The sequence below is a fragment of the Diceros bicornis genome, chromosome 3, assembly GCF_020826845.1.
Source record: "Diceros bicornis minor isolate mBicDic1 chromosome 3, mDicBic1.mat.cur, whole genome shotgun sequence".
In the NCBI taxonomy this organism is placed as follows: domain Eukaryota; kingdom Metazoa; phylum Chordata; class Mammalia; order Perissodactyla; family Rhinocerotidae; genus Diceros; species Diceros bicornis.
The window spans coordinates 44,895,827-44,913,572 of record NC_080742.1 but is presented as its reverse complement, the minus strand read 5'-3'; the positions used below and the strand labels follow the sequence as shown (position 1 = coordinate 44,913,572).

General features: G+C 36.3%; 1 protein-coding gene across 1 annotated transcript in view; it reads right to left on the bottom strand.

Annotated features, from left to right (window-relative positions):
• The window catches only part of HDAC9 (histone deacetylase 9), an 809,523-nt gene that overhangs the window by 117,400 nt on the left and 674,377 nt on the right, over positions 1-17,746 (bottom strand). Inside the window, exon 22 of the mRNA XM_058526733.1 lies at positions 5,963-6,081. Coding sequence (XP_058382716.1) covers positions 5,963-6,081 — 119 coding nt within the window. The remainder of the gene's footprint in view (positions 1-5,962; positions 6,082-17,746) is intronic.

The window sequence follows — 17,746 nt, the reverse complement described above, 5'->3', positions numbered from 1 at the left end:
ACAGCATCATTGGATAGTTTATTGTGCATCAGCATGTGAATAATGTCAAGATCCAAGCATACCTCAATACACCAAGACAAATTGCACAGCTTTTAGGCAGGCAGGACCTGAGGTATCCTCATCAAAAAATAGCAATGCTTTATTTTCTTTTAAAAGCATTGTCATTTATTCCATTTGCCCCCAGACTTACTACAATGTAGAAATACATATGGGTATGGAAACGAGAGATGTAGGCACATATCTCTTACTAACCTGACTTTTAATTGAATGGACATACACTTACTATTTACCTAGAATCCTGCATAGCTTTTAGGCCTTCGGGCCATCCTCCCTCCATTTTGTTCAAATAAGAGTCTAAAATATTTTCCAACAAGTTGCAACATTTGTATTGTACGTCTTGTGTTCAAATATACCATCTCAATACCCAGACTTTTGTTTAATGTTTAGAATTGTTGAAATTGTATCAACAACAAAATTCAAAACTATTAACTCACAATGCTTAATCCTTTATTCCTTATGTTGCAGGTACAATTATTCTCTCTCTACTCTCACACTTTTTTTTTTTTTTTTTTGCTAATTAAGAAACTAATTTGATCACAAAATTAGTGAGGGACAAAGTTGAGATTTGAAGGTAGATCTTCTGACACCACAATGAGTTCTTCTGCCCTCTCCTTGAGTTTTTCATGTTTATTTCAGGTTTATTATTTAAAGAATTCACTGTCCCACTGTCTTGCTTTACTGAGCAGGAATAAATTATCTCACCATCCAGATTCTAGTAGATGTGAACAGCTGGGACTCAGTGCTTTCTCTCAAGGTCCACTGTTACAAGGAAACCATGACTTTCCATTTAATACTTACATTCTTTTCAATACTATTTCTATTAAAGTGAAATATTGAACAAGTGACCATTGCCAGAAACACAGGTTCGTGTTAATTAAAATATTATGGGAGATATGAATGTGTGATCTAAGACCTAGAAAGAAGTGGTGGTGATGGGGGGCTAGCGATAACAACAACAATAAATTATGAAATCCTAATTCAAGTAGCATCAAATATACTGGAAGAAAGTGTCTGACTTACTTAAAAGATCATGGGTTCATTTTAGCTTTACTCATTTTAAAAAAACATTATTTAGACTATGTGCCAGGTCCAGCTTCTGAGGACAAAACATAGAAGTGTACAAGAGAGTTTAATCTGATGGTGGCTGGATGGGAGGATACTTTGAATAATCAATCCTGCATGATATTCCCCCAGTTTCCACTCTAATCTAAAAGAACTGAAGCAGTTCAAGTTTAAGGTTGATCCTTCATGAATTGTCATTCCATAGGTGTCTTCCAGACACTCCTTTTCTCCACACCTGTTTGCTGTGGCATGAAATTCTATTATCAGAAGACAAAGCATTGATTCCACAATTACAGATAAATAATAAAAGATGCAACTGCCAAACAGAACTATCACATTAGCTGAAATACACTCATTTTAAAAAAGTAAATCAGGTAACAAATAAAATATGCCAGTGAAGGTGATCAAGTTCTTCACAGGTTTTGATAAGAGGGAGAAAATTAGAGACCTAGGACAGCCATGGACATTTTAAGGTAGGGGTAGAATCATCATTGAGAGAAGAACTAGAAAAAAAGAAGTCAACTTCACCAAAATGTACTTAGTTCTGGCTCAGGCTGCCTTCAACTCTGTAGACAAATAAAGTATGTAGGCAGAGGGCATTTTGAGCTGCACGCCCTTGTATACGCACAGGGGAAGAACATACATCCATCATTAGCAAATGAAGTAGACCAACATAGCCTGTGTTTAACAGAGTTTATTTCTTGGCATTTATTTGTTGACTGGTTTAGCACTCAACTTCTTAGAGACTTATTTTTGGAATTTTTACACTTCCCCAGGAGTAACTTACAGCTAAGTATGAATTCATTTATACAGGTATCTGCCTCACAACAGTGTTCTCTCCCATCAGACAGGCATTCACAGGGGGATAAAAGGAATAAGAGGATCACTAAAGAGGATAAAACATTCTATTAAGGAGAAGATGGTAATTCAAGACTCTAAGATAATGTTATTTGGTTTTTCCCACAACTATTAGCTATTCTTGTCAAAATAACACTTGTGTATTTGCTGAGGGAAATGGTTGCTATCTCAAGGACTATAAAAATACTCCATGTTTATAAAACGAACATATTTTTTATCAGACATGGCTATCATCTCACAATGACTTTTGCATTATTTCAAAGAAAAGAAAATTCTTATTCACATGATAAAAGCAATTTGCACATATGAATTCACTACCTGAAGCCAATAAAAGAAGAGAATATATAAACGTGTTGAAAAGAAAGAAAAAATATATTTTTTGTAAAATAAATTTGAATTAAAGAAGCTTTATGATTTTTTTTTTTAATGGTGACAACACTGTAAAGCCAGGGGGTGCTGCAATATGGTGAATCAATTTTATTCAATTTTATTGTTTGAACATAGCACTTAGTTGTCATGCCAACCTTTTTAAACTGTAACCTGAAGACAATTAGATCTGAATGAGACTATTTAAAAAGTTAAACTCATGACTTCAAGGTAAAGTTTGATGCAGGGTTTCGGGCAGGACACAAAGATACTTATTCCTTTCAGCTTGTCCCTTAATCCTGGTAGTTAGTTGAAAGAACAGCATAGATTTTAAATAACTAATTCAGATAATTTATTTAAAACTTCAGCACAAAAAAATCTGAATATTTTTGTTGTAGTCTCACAGCAGAGAACATTTAATATGTAAAGAAATGAGAGCAGCAGAGAGGAAGGAAGAAAAATAGTGCTGGCAAAGAATCAACTTTAATTTTAACACCTCAGTATTTGGGCTGAGACTTTTGTCATAGTATCAACCAATTCTTTAAAAAACAAAATCAGGTAGCTAATTAGATGTTTTAAAACAAAGAAATCACTAGGTGTTTTGACTTACTTTATCTTTTCCTTTCAGATATATCAAACAAAATTATGTTGAAAGATTTATTCAATGTGCTAAGACAATAACATTTTAGCATCTCTGAATATAGTATCCTCAAAATCACTCTCTAAAATCCTCAAACATTTTTCCTGGGAGAGGGATGAGTTTTGCCAGAGTAGGAAAACATTAGGAGAGGAATTTGTTTCTGTAATTTCTACCTAGATTTTACTTTACGTGTTAGTCCATTTCTAGCCTCATTTTGGGACTTCCCTCAAATGGAGGATGACTTCTGGCATGGGACAGTGAAGGCCTAATATTAATTACCTGTCCAGAACTTTCAGACCAAAACAATATAAACGCATTTGCCAGGTAGTTAGAAAGAGAAGAAAGAGACCCAGCAGTGAGCTATTTGGGGAATAATTGGACAGCAGTCCAGTAATCTTAATCTCTACCCAGTTAGTGTGGTCACATCTCTAGATAATAGAGCTGGCAAATTCAGGCCTGCAGGAGATGATATACACAGTTGCCCAGATGCGATGCTCTGTTGCTTTCCAGTTAAGTATCGTGGGACTAGTCAGTGTCTATCACAGACTGTGCTTGTGGAGCGAAGGGTCTTGGGCATCAAAATGGCCTCTACAGTGTGCATCCAAGTTCTCTATTCTCATGCATTTTATGAAACGTTTTTCTCTTCAGTGGAAAAAATCCAGTAAACGCCTTATGCAATTTCATCTAACTACAAATTCAAGATAAGCACTTTGGTTTTAACCCCAATTATTTCAGATGGTAAAATAAATTAGTTTTCTTGTTTATAAAATATATGAACTGTTTTAGATAGCCTCTGCTACAGTCTCTTTGGGTTCTAAGATTCCCTCTGCTCTTTGTATACCTTTTCCTTATTAAATTGCAAATGCCCAGCAAAGGGTTAATTATTAAATCACTGAAAATTTAAGTCTGTTTTTCTTAGGAAATCGGTCACTTAGTAAAGAAGCATATGGTCTGTTGAGTAGAAAAGATACAGAAGTGAAGAAGTAGACATAAAGAGGGATGAGGGCTTGGAGAGATTATAGACAAACTTATCCCGGGATAGAAAGCAATAAAGAGCTTCCCCTAAAATGGATAAAGAAATACAACATAATGAAGGTCTTGGTGCATTGTACTGAAGCTAACAAGAGCTAGAAACCATGTTTCTTAAATCTATGACCAAAAGAAACCATGCTATTACTACTTTCTATTCTACCTTCCAAGATGACATTTGAAATTTGAACTTGACTTGGCAAAAAATGAACAAAGAAACAAACAAAAAGATTAGTTCCTTCCAGCCAGTCTGAGAAATGGATATGTTACAACTTGCCCCCTTGGCAGGGAGAAAGACCCAACTATAGACATTCCTCCTTCCTGAGGGAGATTCTTGGATTCAATGGCATGGAACACCTTTTCTAGATTTCTGTCTTTGCTCCATGTGTTTTCTATTGCTTGGGTTTATCTCAATTTGGGATACAAGCTCTTTTTTTTTTTTTTTTAGACTAAACTATTCACTGGTCTTGACCCAAATGAAGTTTATCTGCAGTGGAAAGACTAACTTCCATTTGAATGGAGTTCCATAAAGAAAGAAAATGATCGTAAAGACATTTGACATGACCAAACACCTCTCTATTTTACCAAAATTGTGAATTATTGTGTTTTGTTTGTGTTTGTGGAGTTGCCTTTTTTTTTTTTTTTTTGGTGAGGAAGATTAGCCCTGAGCTAATATCTGTTTCCAAGCGTCCTCTTTTTGCTGAGGAAGATTGGACCTGGGCTAACACCCATGCCCATCTTCCTCTACTTTATATGTGGGACACCTGCCACAGCATGGCTTGATAAGCAGTGCATAGGTCCGTGCCTGGGATCCGAACCCAGGAACCCCAGGCTACTGAAGCAGAGCGTGCGAACCTAACCACTATGCCACTGGGCTGGCCCCTGGAGTTGCCTCTTTTAATATGTTTTCAATAGACAACAAGGCACCAACAACCACGGGTAAATAATAGACGGTAAAAATAGCTACTCCCTAACAATGTTACTGGAACAATTAAAGTGCAGAAAACTCTCTCACATGAGAAGCCAACTAAAAAACAAAGGTTGGCATAATGCTGATTCTTGGGTTCTTTTCAAATTAATAAAACACACTTGCTCCAAACTCATCTCTCTCACTTAAAACTATTTGGGTTGTTTTTGATCTGTTTGTTTTCAATCCCTCTAAAATATACAATAGTGGATCCTATTCTTTGTGTAATTTTACTTTCCTCCTTTTTTTATAGATATCCAGAATGCCAGCATACATTTGTATGTGTGGACATACATACGCCTTCTTTTCACACTCAGAGAGCAAGGAAATTATTCTTAAAGAAAGCCTCCTTCTAGCCAGATTCCATTAGGTCATGCTATTCAAATGCAATATACAGAAAATTCATTCGTTCATTTGATGTCTAGTTGCTAAGGAACACAGATAAAAAGTTAATCTTTACAACACAACAGAAGACCTGTAGAGATTCTGAGCATTGCCCACAGGCATGTACAGAGCCTCTGAGCAAGGGGAGCTACACTTTTATATTCAAACCCGGAAGAGCATAGCATTATTGGGAAATAGCTATTTTTACCTCACGTACAATGGAATAAAAACAGTGACTTCTCTTCTTCTTGCAAAAAACCCAGTAGCTTTTCTAGACTCATGATCTCTGAAGTCATTTAACATATCTTAAACAGAAGCCCTATCATTTTGTCTTTAAATAGCAAAACGGGACTCCTGAAAAACATAAAGGTTCTGAAATGTCCCATCAAGTACACCAAAGGAGACAACTTAACTTTGTTTTTCTTAAAGGCCAATTTCTAGAGAGACATGAATCTGACAGAGCAGTAAACACCATCTGAATCATTTTCAAAAGTCTCACTCAAGTTTATTAAACACATGTAAAAGATACTATTTTAAATACCTAAAAGAAGTTATTATGTCACAACATTTTATAAAGTCCTAAAAGATATACTTACATTTTGCTGTCACTTTGTACCCCCCCAGAGGAGGGGCATGGCCTTCTAATGCATCAAATCCAGCAGAAACTAGGACCATGTCTGGATCAAATTCTTTGGCCACAGGCGTCACTACAGTCCTGCACAGTAAAAAGGCAACCAGTTACACGTGGGAATGGCGAATACCTTTAAAAATTTGGCAGTGAAAATGACTTGGCATAACTTCAAGACCTTCCCAAGAATAAAGAAAAGGGGGAAAGAAAACACTATTTGAATGGATCAAAACTTATCATTTCCTTAATACTGAATCACTGTTATTTTAGCATCCCAATTCAGTCTTTTTGCTTTCATCTTTTTTTCTCCAAATTAAAAAAAAATGCTTTGCAGGTACATTCTAAAGGCCGTCATATTACATGCACATCTGTGGCTGTTTTATCCTACTGCCTATAAAAAACCTCTTCTTCCAAGGGAGTGACTAATGTTTTACAGAGGAAAGTCGCAGCTTTAGTGAAAACCCGGCTTGCTCCAGTTAGTGAGAACTTGGTGTAAATTTGAACTATAAATTTCTTTTGGGAAAAAGTTGCTTTTCCAACTTTTTTTTAAAAACATTTTTAAATATTTGTCGTGGTAGGGGGTGACTCTTACAAAGGAAAAACACAAAATTTATTTAATAGAATCCAGACTATAACGTTAAGTGAGTCCAAGGTCAGAGACATCAGGAATGTGGAAGCCACATCCACGACAGCAACCCCTATGGCCCCACTCAGACACTTCAGCACTTATCTGTTCAGCCTTCTCAGGCCTCTCCAACCCCTTTCTCCTCAGTGGTGGATTTGAGAGAGAATGACTAATGGATGTTACTTGGTTTTATAAAATCAAAATGTTTCTTAAATGCAGGCTTCAATACTAGTCTGCCATCATTAAAATACAAATTTTCAAAGACTATTTAATGAAACGGGGAAACTGCACACTATAGTGAATTTAAAAAGTAGTAAGGTCTCTATTGTGTGTTTGGGAGAAATAACTAAACCAAATATTAAAATAGTTATCCTTGAGTAGTGACATAATTAAGTTTTTAAAATTTTTTTATGTTTGCAAATTTCCCAGATTTTCTACAATGACCACATATTAGTTTTATACTTAAAATTTTTTTGCATGTAGACATGTTGTTAAAGTTATAAAATTAAAAATATTTATTTGAAACTTACCTAGATAGAGATATAAATGAAGGAAATGTTTTTCATAACTCCATTATTGTCATAAAACTATAAAAGTTCAATCCTTCAAACTCATAAATGTACATGCAAGTGACTACCATGGTAGTCTTTACAACAATTGGAAAGCCACTTAATCTGAATTGGCCCATCAGTGAAACTAAGTGGAAACTTAATTTTGTTTACTGTGTACAATTTCATTATTTTATTCCTCAACAAAATTAAAAATCTCTAATACAATTATATTATCAGGAGAAGTATCTTCAACTCTTTTTCTTCCTAATAATACCAACTCTTACATTATAATTTTCATAAAAGTGTCACATATTATCAATTCACTACTTTTCACGAGTGAAATAGCCATGTGATGTATGTTGTTGGGATATTAGATATTGGAATAAGTTGTCTCAAAGAATCAAGAGTGTTTTATCAATATACTCCATCTATTTAATTTGATTAATCCAATGTACCCCCTTGGAGAACGAAAAATACTCTTCGGAAAATATGTAGGTGATGGTCCATCCAAACATATGCATCATAGTAACAAATTTTCCACTTCCTTTCCCTCTATTTGAAAGGTTTCTCCCCTTCCTCTTCTTTTCTCCCCAACTAATCCACACTTTTAAGATTGATTCAAGGGTAAACATCTTTCAAGGCACAGCTCACTTACTGTCTTCTCCATAAAGGCTTCTCTCTCTATATGGATATTAACTATATATATATGTCTTTTTAGAAGGACAAAGACAGGACAGGGGACAACAGGAGACAAGTTGATAATTATGCCAACATAATTTTAGAATACGGAAAACATAGAGATGATATAGAGAGGGGAAAACTAAAACCTAAGTGTAAGTGTGACAGAGGAAGCCACAAAACGCAAGTGATTTTTCTCTCTCCTCCTGGAGAAACAAACTGACCAAAGAGAAAATACCTAAAGAGACTGATACTTGTGAGTCACTCAGACCAACAGTCAGGTTTTTTCCTCAATCTTCCCATAGTGAATTCACCAGTCTAAAAGCCCCAGTCACGCATTCAGAGCTCCCATTTACATTTTCAGTGCCCCTTTCTCAAATACGATGGATGGTTTGAAGAAAGCTCCTAGCATGAAAGACAACAAAACTAACAGGCAAACAAATAAAAGAAAAGGAACTCAGAAAACCAGATAAAATGCAGAGAAGAGACTACAATTACAAAAATTGGGATTATCCTCAAAGACATAAGATAGTACATCTATGAAATGAAAAGAGGGTGCTATTTTGAAAAAAGAAGAAACAGCAAACAGAACGTACAATAGACTGTTTAGAAGATAAAGTTGACAAGTTCTCTCAGAAAGTACAGGCCATGTGGCATAGTGGTTAAGTTCGGCGTGCTCCGCTTCAGTGGCTCAGGTTCAGTTCGGTTCCCGGCACGGACATATACCACTTGTTAGCCATGCTGTGGTGGTGACCCACAAACAAAATAGAGGAATATTGGCACAGATGTTAGCTCAGGGCTAATCTTCCTCAAGCACAAAAAAAGAGGGAGATTGGCAACAGATGTTAGCTCAGAGCAACTCTTCCTCACCAAAAAAAAAAAAAAACACAACACAAAACAGAGACATGGAAAATTAGCAAAAATAGATCAGAAACTTAAAGGACCCATTCAGGAAATCAACATATGAAAGAAAGTCTAAGGGAAATTTTCTTTTTAATTTAGAAACTCATATGCATCCCAACTGTGAGTCAAAATTGAGAGTAGATTAATGCAGTTTCAGACAGTCAAAATCTCAACAACAAAAAAATAGTATCTCTGAGAAATATTTTCACAGAAGGTACTGGACAATAAATTCCATCAAAATGAAAGCACAAACTAACAAAAGACAATGAGAAACAAACCACTGCTCCCATCAAAACGTTTTTATAAATGTCCACCTTTGCCAAAATTTTAAAAAATTTTACTTTAGAACAAAATAGTGGAAATTTGGTCTGCAATTGGAAATTTGGTATGGAATGGAGTAGGTTTTCGTTCCAATGCAAGTATTTTGTTAAGAAAGACATTTATAGGGGAAATATATCTATTTATGCTACATATCTCCCAATATACAGAATCCACTAGTTTTTGTCTATGTAAATACTGCATTTGTTATGTATGACATTCCTGAATTCACAAACACAGGGTTTACAATTTCACATAGGCTTTCAAAATGTTTCATCTTACAAGGCTAGTTCTATTAGTGAGTGAATTTTGGAGTGAATTCACTCCAAAAAATAAGAAAAAGATGAAAAATTTGTAAAAAAGATACATCACTTAGTAAACTCCTTCCATTTACGGATATACATGCTTAGAATTGTGTCTGAGTGGTAGTTGTTTGTTGAATGAATTGGTGATGCATGATTATAAGAGTTGTGTGATGCTGTACTACAACACACACTGTGTTTTTTGAAGAAGTATATGGCAACAGATGCTTATCGGTGGTGATCTTATTAAGCTTTACTCATCCATTTCAACAAGTATATATTGAGTGTCTACTATGTTGCAAACACCATTTTGACTTAAAGATGTGCTAAATTTTGAACTGAATCTTATTTATTTTCCTATTGTTGACATTAAACTCTTTCCTGCTCAGTTCTCTGATAAATTGATGAAACTAAGACTCCACAGATCTCTTTATCATGGCATTATTTTAGCAATGTACATGGAAGTGTTTGCACTCTTCTATCTATGCAAGTCTAGATTGATTTTTATTCAAAAGATCTGTTGTGTTTGAAAGATTGAAAAATACATTTGAGAGTATTAAGTGGGACAACAATGTAATTTTTCTTAAATAGAACAAATCTTCAAAAGCATTCATTTAAAATTTTGTCTGAATTGGGTTTTCTGCTTAAAGATAGCAAGCAAAGCATATGTGTTTGCCCCTCATTTTTCCCAATATCCCACTGAAAGGAAAGCATGAGAATATACATATGAACTCATGGTTTTAAATATATATCAGGCAAATAGACACAGAAATAACTTTAGATGTGTGTGTATGCATGGGTTAGTATGTATTTCCTAAAAGCAATGACAGCCCAGTTGCAAACAGCACAGCTAGTGCCAAGATCTTGTTTTCTAACATCAACCTCCAATAAAAGGATCCAGGGATCCTTGCAGAACTGCATCAGGGGAAATACAAGATATTTCTGGAACATCTTATGGTGACAGAAAACAAAGAAATGCTCAAAAAAAGATTAGGACATGTCAATAGGGCAAATGAACCAAAATGAAAGAGCTCTCCCCCAATAGCCGAAGCTGGGACAATTTGAGTAAAAATAGTAACAGTATTGGATTATAATCCACAGAGTCAAATAAGTATCCATAAATCCACACAGAGATTAAAAATAATGGAATAAATAGAGAAAAGAAGAAATATCTCTGCCTTACAGAAAAATTTCAACTAATAAGTATAGAAGAATTGAGGGAAATAGAAAATCACCATTTGAACAAGACAGAAATAATTGATGCAAAAAAGGGCAATGGAGAGATGCTGAAATTAGTCGGCAAAAGTTTGAGAAGAAACATGATATTTGCATAAAATCCCAAAGTATCTTCCCCAAGATATTAAGAAGGAAAAAAAAACCCAGAAACTTTACAATGAAGAAACCTGCAGACACCACCATAATAAAGTGATTAACGTTAACGTCTCTAGTGATAAGACGTACGGACATCAATACTCCCTGATATGATACACTGAGAAAGGCAGATCAGTTCTATCGTATTCTTGCTAAAAGTATATAACCTCAAGTCTAATAATGAGAAAACATCAGATAAACCTAAACTGAGGAACACTTGACAAAATAACTGACCAGTACACTTTAAAAGTCATGGTCGGGCAAGACTAAGGAAAAGCTATAGATTGGAAAAGACTAAGGAGACATGACATCCAAGTGCAATGTGAGGCTCTGGATTGGATCCCAGAACAGAAGTAGTGGAAAAACTGCAGTCCCATGTAAAATCTGTAGCTTAGCTAACAGTATTTTACAAATATTAATTTCTTAATTTTTACAATTGTACTATGGTTATGTAAGTTTTTAACATTAGGAAAAGCTTGGTGTAGGGCACACAGGAACTCTGTGCTATTCTTACAACCTTTCTTTAAGTCCACAGTATTTGAAAAAAACGTTATAAAGTAACAAAGTATCAGAATACAAAAAAAGAATAAATGCATAACAACAAAAGAGGATGAGAAAGTTGTCAATGAACAGAAATTTTTTAAAAATTTCCAAAAGATGGAAATTGACTGGGTGTGTACCGAAAAAATGAAACTAAAAAACTACCACCATGAACATGCTCTCATGGGACCACAGAAGAGATGGGAGACACTCTATCCAATAGAACTCCACTGAAGGGAGGTGTGGAGAGGGAAAAGAGAGGCAGGACTAAAAACAAAAAATTAAAAAACATTAGTTGGTTAAGAAGACTAAGACTACGTCCCAACACCTTAATTATCTTTCCTCCATGCCAGCAATCTGTGTTTGGTCTCAGGTAGAACATTCAGATGACTTTTTCATAAGAAAAGGATGTGTCTGCAGAAAGCCAAGGTTTCTAGTGTGGATACTGCTGCCCCAAAATACAGTCTTCCTTATTTTGTCATTTACGGAGATTCAGAGACCATGAGCCACCTTCTGGAATGCCAACTTAAAAGTAGGGTTTGGTGGTCCACACACTATATCCTACACTGGCTGACATAGAGCTCCCAACTGACCCATTTACACGACCACAGGGAAAACTGACACCAGTTACTACTTTCGTAAATATCAATGGCAAAGCAGGAATTTCCCAGCATATAAGGAGACCCAGTAGTATAAAGAAAAAAAAAGATTAAAATAAACATAAATACAAACAACTCTGGACAAAACAGAGATAGTTCAGGCAACAGAAATCATAATCTCAAAGATATTCAAGTATATATTTTGTCTTTAAAACAAAGACGTTATGAAAAAAAACAAAGAACAAGGAAAGCACTTAAATATAAAAATTGCAGTTACATAAATTAATAGAAGGTCTGAAAAAACAAAATTGAAGTAATCCCTCATAAGAGGAAGAAAATAGATAAAACATACAATGAGTGGGAAAATATGAGACATAAAAGATTGATTCAGAAATCTTATATTTGAATGATAGGGTCCCTGAGAATGTTGAGAAAGAGAGGGGAGGAAATTTTCAACTAATAACAGAAGATAATTTTTAGGAACTGAAAAATAACTGAAGGCTATAGATTTGATAAGTCCAACCAGTGCAAAGCTCTATGCATAATATGCGTAAAAACATATACACACTTAGACATATTCTTATGAAAATTCAAATCCCGAGGTATCCTTAAATCAGAAAAAAGTCATCCGCAAGAGACAGAGGATGAGACTGACATCAAAGTTCTAATCAGTATCACTGAATGTCCTTACGTTCTGAGGGAAAATTATTTTTAAACTTTAATTCCACTCCTAGCCATTACATACTAGTATTCAAGTATGTTACTTAAATAAAAATACTTTAAGACATGTAAGGGTTTAGAAACTTAATTCCAAAGTACCTTTCTGAGTAATTTACTTGGGAATGTACTTCTTCTGCAAAGCAAGAAAGTAAACCAAAGAAATATAGAGGCATAGGACAAAAGTAGTGGATATATCATAGGAGAATGATAAAGAGGGTCCATTGATGATTTGTACATGTATTTCTTTGCTAGAAACAAATGATTGAAGCAATAATAATGGTATATATGCTTTTTCATCTTCACCTGACCACTGGAGATTCTGTCATGCTCTTCTTGAAGAGCAACCCTCCTCCTTCTTCCCCGCATGTCCTCTCCCCAGGTGAGACTCAAGCTAGAGAGAGTAATTGAGCTTATAAAAATAAAGGGAGACAAAAATACGACTACCACTACTAATAAAGGGAGACATAGAACATGTGACCAGACACTAAACACAGTAAGGAGAAAAGAATCCCATTCTGGATTTCTTTCTATGAAATGTAATTCTGATTCGCAACCTCCGCAATTAGAATGACATCTCTGGATTTATTCCATCTCTAGTCAATTGCCAAAGAATTGGTTGCACTGACATTGAGTCATGTGCTGTGCTTAAGCTGAGCCACACCAGTGATTTCCCATGACTCACCTCCGTGTGTGCTGAGTGAATGGTATACGATGCTACCCCCTTATTTGGCATGCTCAGTGCAGGGAAGCACAGCTCTGGCTTTAAGGAAAACAAAAGGCTTGGTTCCTCAGCCTTCAACTCAGATTTTAAAGCATTTCAAAGCATTTTAACCTATAGAATTTCTCAATAATATTTTTGCGTTCATTCAGAAGGCATTTATTGAGCCCCTATTGTGTGAGAGGCGCTGGGATTGTGCCAGGATTCAAAGATATCAATAAGTTGTAGCTCTGCCCACAAGAAGTTCATAACTTAGAAGGAAAGGCTGCTGGAAAACATGTCTTTGCAGTATAGGCATGGTACAAATTCAGGCACAAACAATGTTCCAAGAGACAGAGGAGTGTGGGTAGCCAATAGGTATGAAGATAGTATGAAAAAAGTCCACCAGAAGAGGGAACATGAAAAGTGAATTTGGACATTAGTGTAAGAGGTTGCCAGGAAGAAAAAGTGAGGAGGACAGTTCAGGCAGACGGACTAGCAAGGGCAAAGTCATGGACATTTGAAAGGGCATGGAGGCTTGTGACAAATAGTTTGATATGACTGGAGCACATGGTGTATATCGGGTAGCAATAGCAGAGGAGGCTCTAAAGGCACGTAGATCTCAAGCCCCACGTGTCTGCAACAGAACCAGGAGAGCCTGATGTTGAGGAAGCCAGGGGCTGGGGAATGGTGATGGCCAGTGTTTCAAGAACTGGGGAGTGAACAATAGTATAAATGCATCACAAAGGTCATCTCATTCACTTTCGTCACTTGACAAATCTTTACCAAGCACCTGCCATGTGCCAGGCACTGTTGCAGGCCAGGATTAATAGCAAACAGAGTCCCCGATCTCTCATCTTCATGGAGTTTACATTCTAATAGAGGAGAAAGACAGTGTATAAATAAACAAGTAAGCATGCAGTAAGGACTAAGGTGAAAAATGTAATAAAGCCATGGGAGGAGGTGCGTGTTTAGATACCCGTACACAGAGAAGGCTGCTCTGAGGTGATGACAGTGGAACAGAGAACTGCACTGTGTGAAGACAGGAGGCAGGTCAAGTGAATTTTGGAGGAAGAGCACTGGCCTGTGGGAACAGCAAGAGGTGTATTCAAGGCAGCAAGAGGAGGTCATTGTGGCTGACACAAAGTGAATGAAAGGAAAGATGGTTGAAAACGGGACCAGAAAGGTGGCGTAAAGCCAGTTCGTGTAGGGCATCATAGGCCATTGTAAGGACGTTGGATTTCAATCTGAATGAGAAGGGAAACTGGAAGTTCTGAGTAGGCAGTAACATGATCTGATTTATATCATTTGTGTCCTCGTCAATTAAGCTAAGAATTTAAAAGTGTTCTTTAGAATTATGAGGTCTTTTTGACCTCTGAGACAGCAGATTCTGATCCCCTGTATAATTTATAATGGCATATTATAATCATGCAAATATGAATTATAGGTGAAAATCCAACCCTACACTTTTCTTTATAGTTTAATTGTAGGTCATCGCTTAAAAGCATCAGATAAAATTACACATTTTCAAATGGTACAAGGACTTCTGTTCTTTTTAGATTTTTCTTACAAAAACAAAAGTGCACATTACAGTGTGCACACTTTTTCATCCATCTGCATGTGTTTGTGCATTAAGTGCAGGGGAAGGATGCTCCCAAGGAAAACTCCATGACAATTCATGCTTAGACAAGTGGTGAAGGCAGCACATCAAGCAGTGGCTGCTAAACAGATTCCAGGCAGCAGTGGTGGCTGCTGGTGCTTCAGGATGTCCCCCAGTACCTCAATCATCACTGGACCAGTCACTTTCTGAGGAAGCACCAAAGGAAGGAATATCATGGGTATTTGTGGAAAAGGATCAGCTCTGGGAGCTCTAAGCACACCAAGTATAACTGGTCTCCACCAGATCCTCTAGTCCCAACCTGAGTAAGTCCTGCTCTTCTTCCTTAACCTTCACCCTCCATCTTGTCACACACCCAAAATGCGCACACACATTGTCCCTTTCTCTTTCACACCCATGGCCAATCCATCAGGAAATCCTGTTGTCTACGCTTTCAGTCTATATCCAGAAACTTACCGCATCTCAACACCTTCTTTGTCATCATCCTGGCCTGTGCCAATATCTCTTACCTAGATTTCAGCTACAACCTCCTAAGAGGTACTGCTATTACCCCTTTACTCTCTGCACACTATTTTCAACATGGCAGCCAGATTGATAAGTTTAATTAGATTCCCATCATTTTTCTCAGGGTAAAATAAAGGTTTTTTAAATGACTCAGAAGTTTCTGCACAATGAGGCTGCCCCACATCTCTCTAATCTCATCTCTCACCACTCTCTGCTGGAACTCTGGTCACAAATATGCCAGACATATTTGTCTTGACAAAGACGCACTCTGGCCACGGGGATTTTACACTGGCTACTCCCTCTGGCTGGAGTGCTCTGCCCCAGATGACTAACTCCCTCACCTCACTCAAACCTTTGCTCATATTTTATTTTCTCAGTAAGAACTCTCCCTAAGGCCTTTTCCCTCACCTACCCCCATCTCTGTCATTCCTATCTCTTTTATTCTGCTTTTTTTTCATAACACATTATCTTCCAAAGTGATACACATTTTTCTTATTTATTATGCTATCTGTTTATTTTATTGCCTGATTCTCCTCACTAGATGCAAGCTCCCCAAGGGAAGAAATTATTTGCCTGTTCGTTCACAGATGCATCCCAGGGACCTAGAAGAGTGCCTCACATGTGGTGGATACTCAATAAATAGTTGTTGAAAGGAAGGTCGAATGATAACCTCTCTGGTTTCTCATGTTTTCAACTCAGGTTTTCTTGGTCTCTCACTATCCCTCAGCTTCTGCACATTTAACAAATATATACTGATGTGGGGTTTCCCCAAAAGATTTCAAAAATGGGCACCAAATTCTGCAATGTTTTCCACTGCATGACATTTTGAAATTGAATTCTCTGGCTTCAGTGTACGATCGTAGTGGAGTAGAAAGACCCACTTTAGTGGAGTTGTAGTGGAGGTGGGTCGACGGACTTCAACTCAAGACATTCGGTTTCTGTTCTTGGTACTGGTCCTAACTGTGTGACCTAAGTAAATTGTTTTTCCTCAACTATTAGTTTCCTCAACTATAAAATGGGGTGGAGGGGGTAGATTCACCTAGATGGTTTCTAAAGTCATATGCAGCTCTCACATTCTATGATTTTTTTATGTCTCAGAGCTACTACATCAAAGGGACACATTTTCTCCTTTCTTATTCTCTTTCTCTTACATTTGATAAGAAAAAACATTGGTTGGTTGGGGGCTGGGGTAATTAGGTGAAGGTGGTCAAAAGGTACAAACTTCCACTTATAAGATATACAAGTTCTGAGTATGTAATGCACAGCATGGTGCATTGTATATATTGTCTGTATAGATACTATATACACTATATATACTGAATATATACATATTACTAGTCCATAAAGTTCATTCTTTTAATTAGAGTTTTAAATATGAAATTTAGTAAGTTTATATTGCTTTAGTATATTAAAATGCCAATGCTAATTTTAGAACTCTGTTATTAAAAAAGAATGAATACTTTAAGGGACTAAGGGACTTTCCTTGCCTAAGATGTGTCATATAGCCAGTAATAGTTCTGACTAATTCAGAGATATTACTCAATGTGCCTCTGAGCTGAGAGTTGGGAGAAAAATCTTTCTCAGCAGTAGCTCTTCCTGGCTTTGGAACACTGGTCAGTGAGTGTCATATTATTATATTTATGTTATTATATTTGGTGTTCCTCTGGATGTGCAATGATGCTGGCTTCCGAGGCAAAATCCTATACCTAAGCATAGCAAGCTAGGCAAAATTACAAGATTGCTAGCCTATCAAAATAGATAAAGTGTTTCTTATTTAATTACCACATAAAAACACACTGGTAACAGAATTAACAAATTTTGCTTTCATTGAACTCTATACAGAAATTTGGTTTAGAAAAATTAACAGACCAGAATTAGAAAACTCTGAGACGTACTTAGTTTGGAGTTTCTAGAAGTCATTAAGAGTTAATATTAAAATTTTATTGAAATGAACATTCTTTTGCTTTGAAATATAGAATGAAATGTATATATGTTTATATATGCCCCTTCCCAGTCATTATTTTATGAAAGTATATAAATACCACATATTTTAATATGCCAAAATGTGGCTATAATTTTGCAACAGTGGTTTGCAAGAAATATTTTATTATGATTCCAATGTGGGTCCAGTAACTTACAGATTGTCTTATGCCTTTAGTTTCATAAGTATTGCTAAATCAGTTCTTCCAATTTGTAAAAGCTAGGGCTGGAAAGGAACAGTTTCTCTGCCACTATCCAATTAACAAAGGACTGAGTTGTAGGTAACCAATGCTAAGCCAAAACAGAAAGGACTAGAATCTTCTCCAGGGTAATGCACTGGAACCGT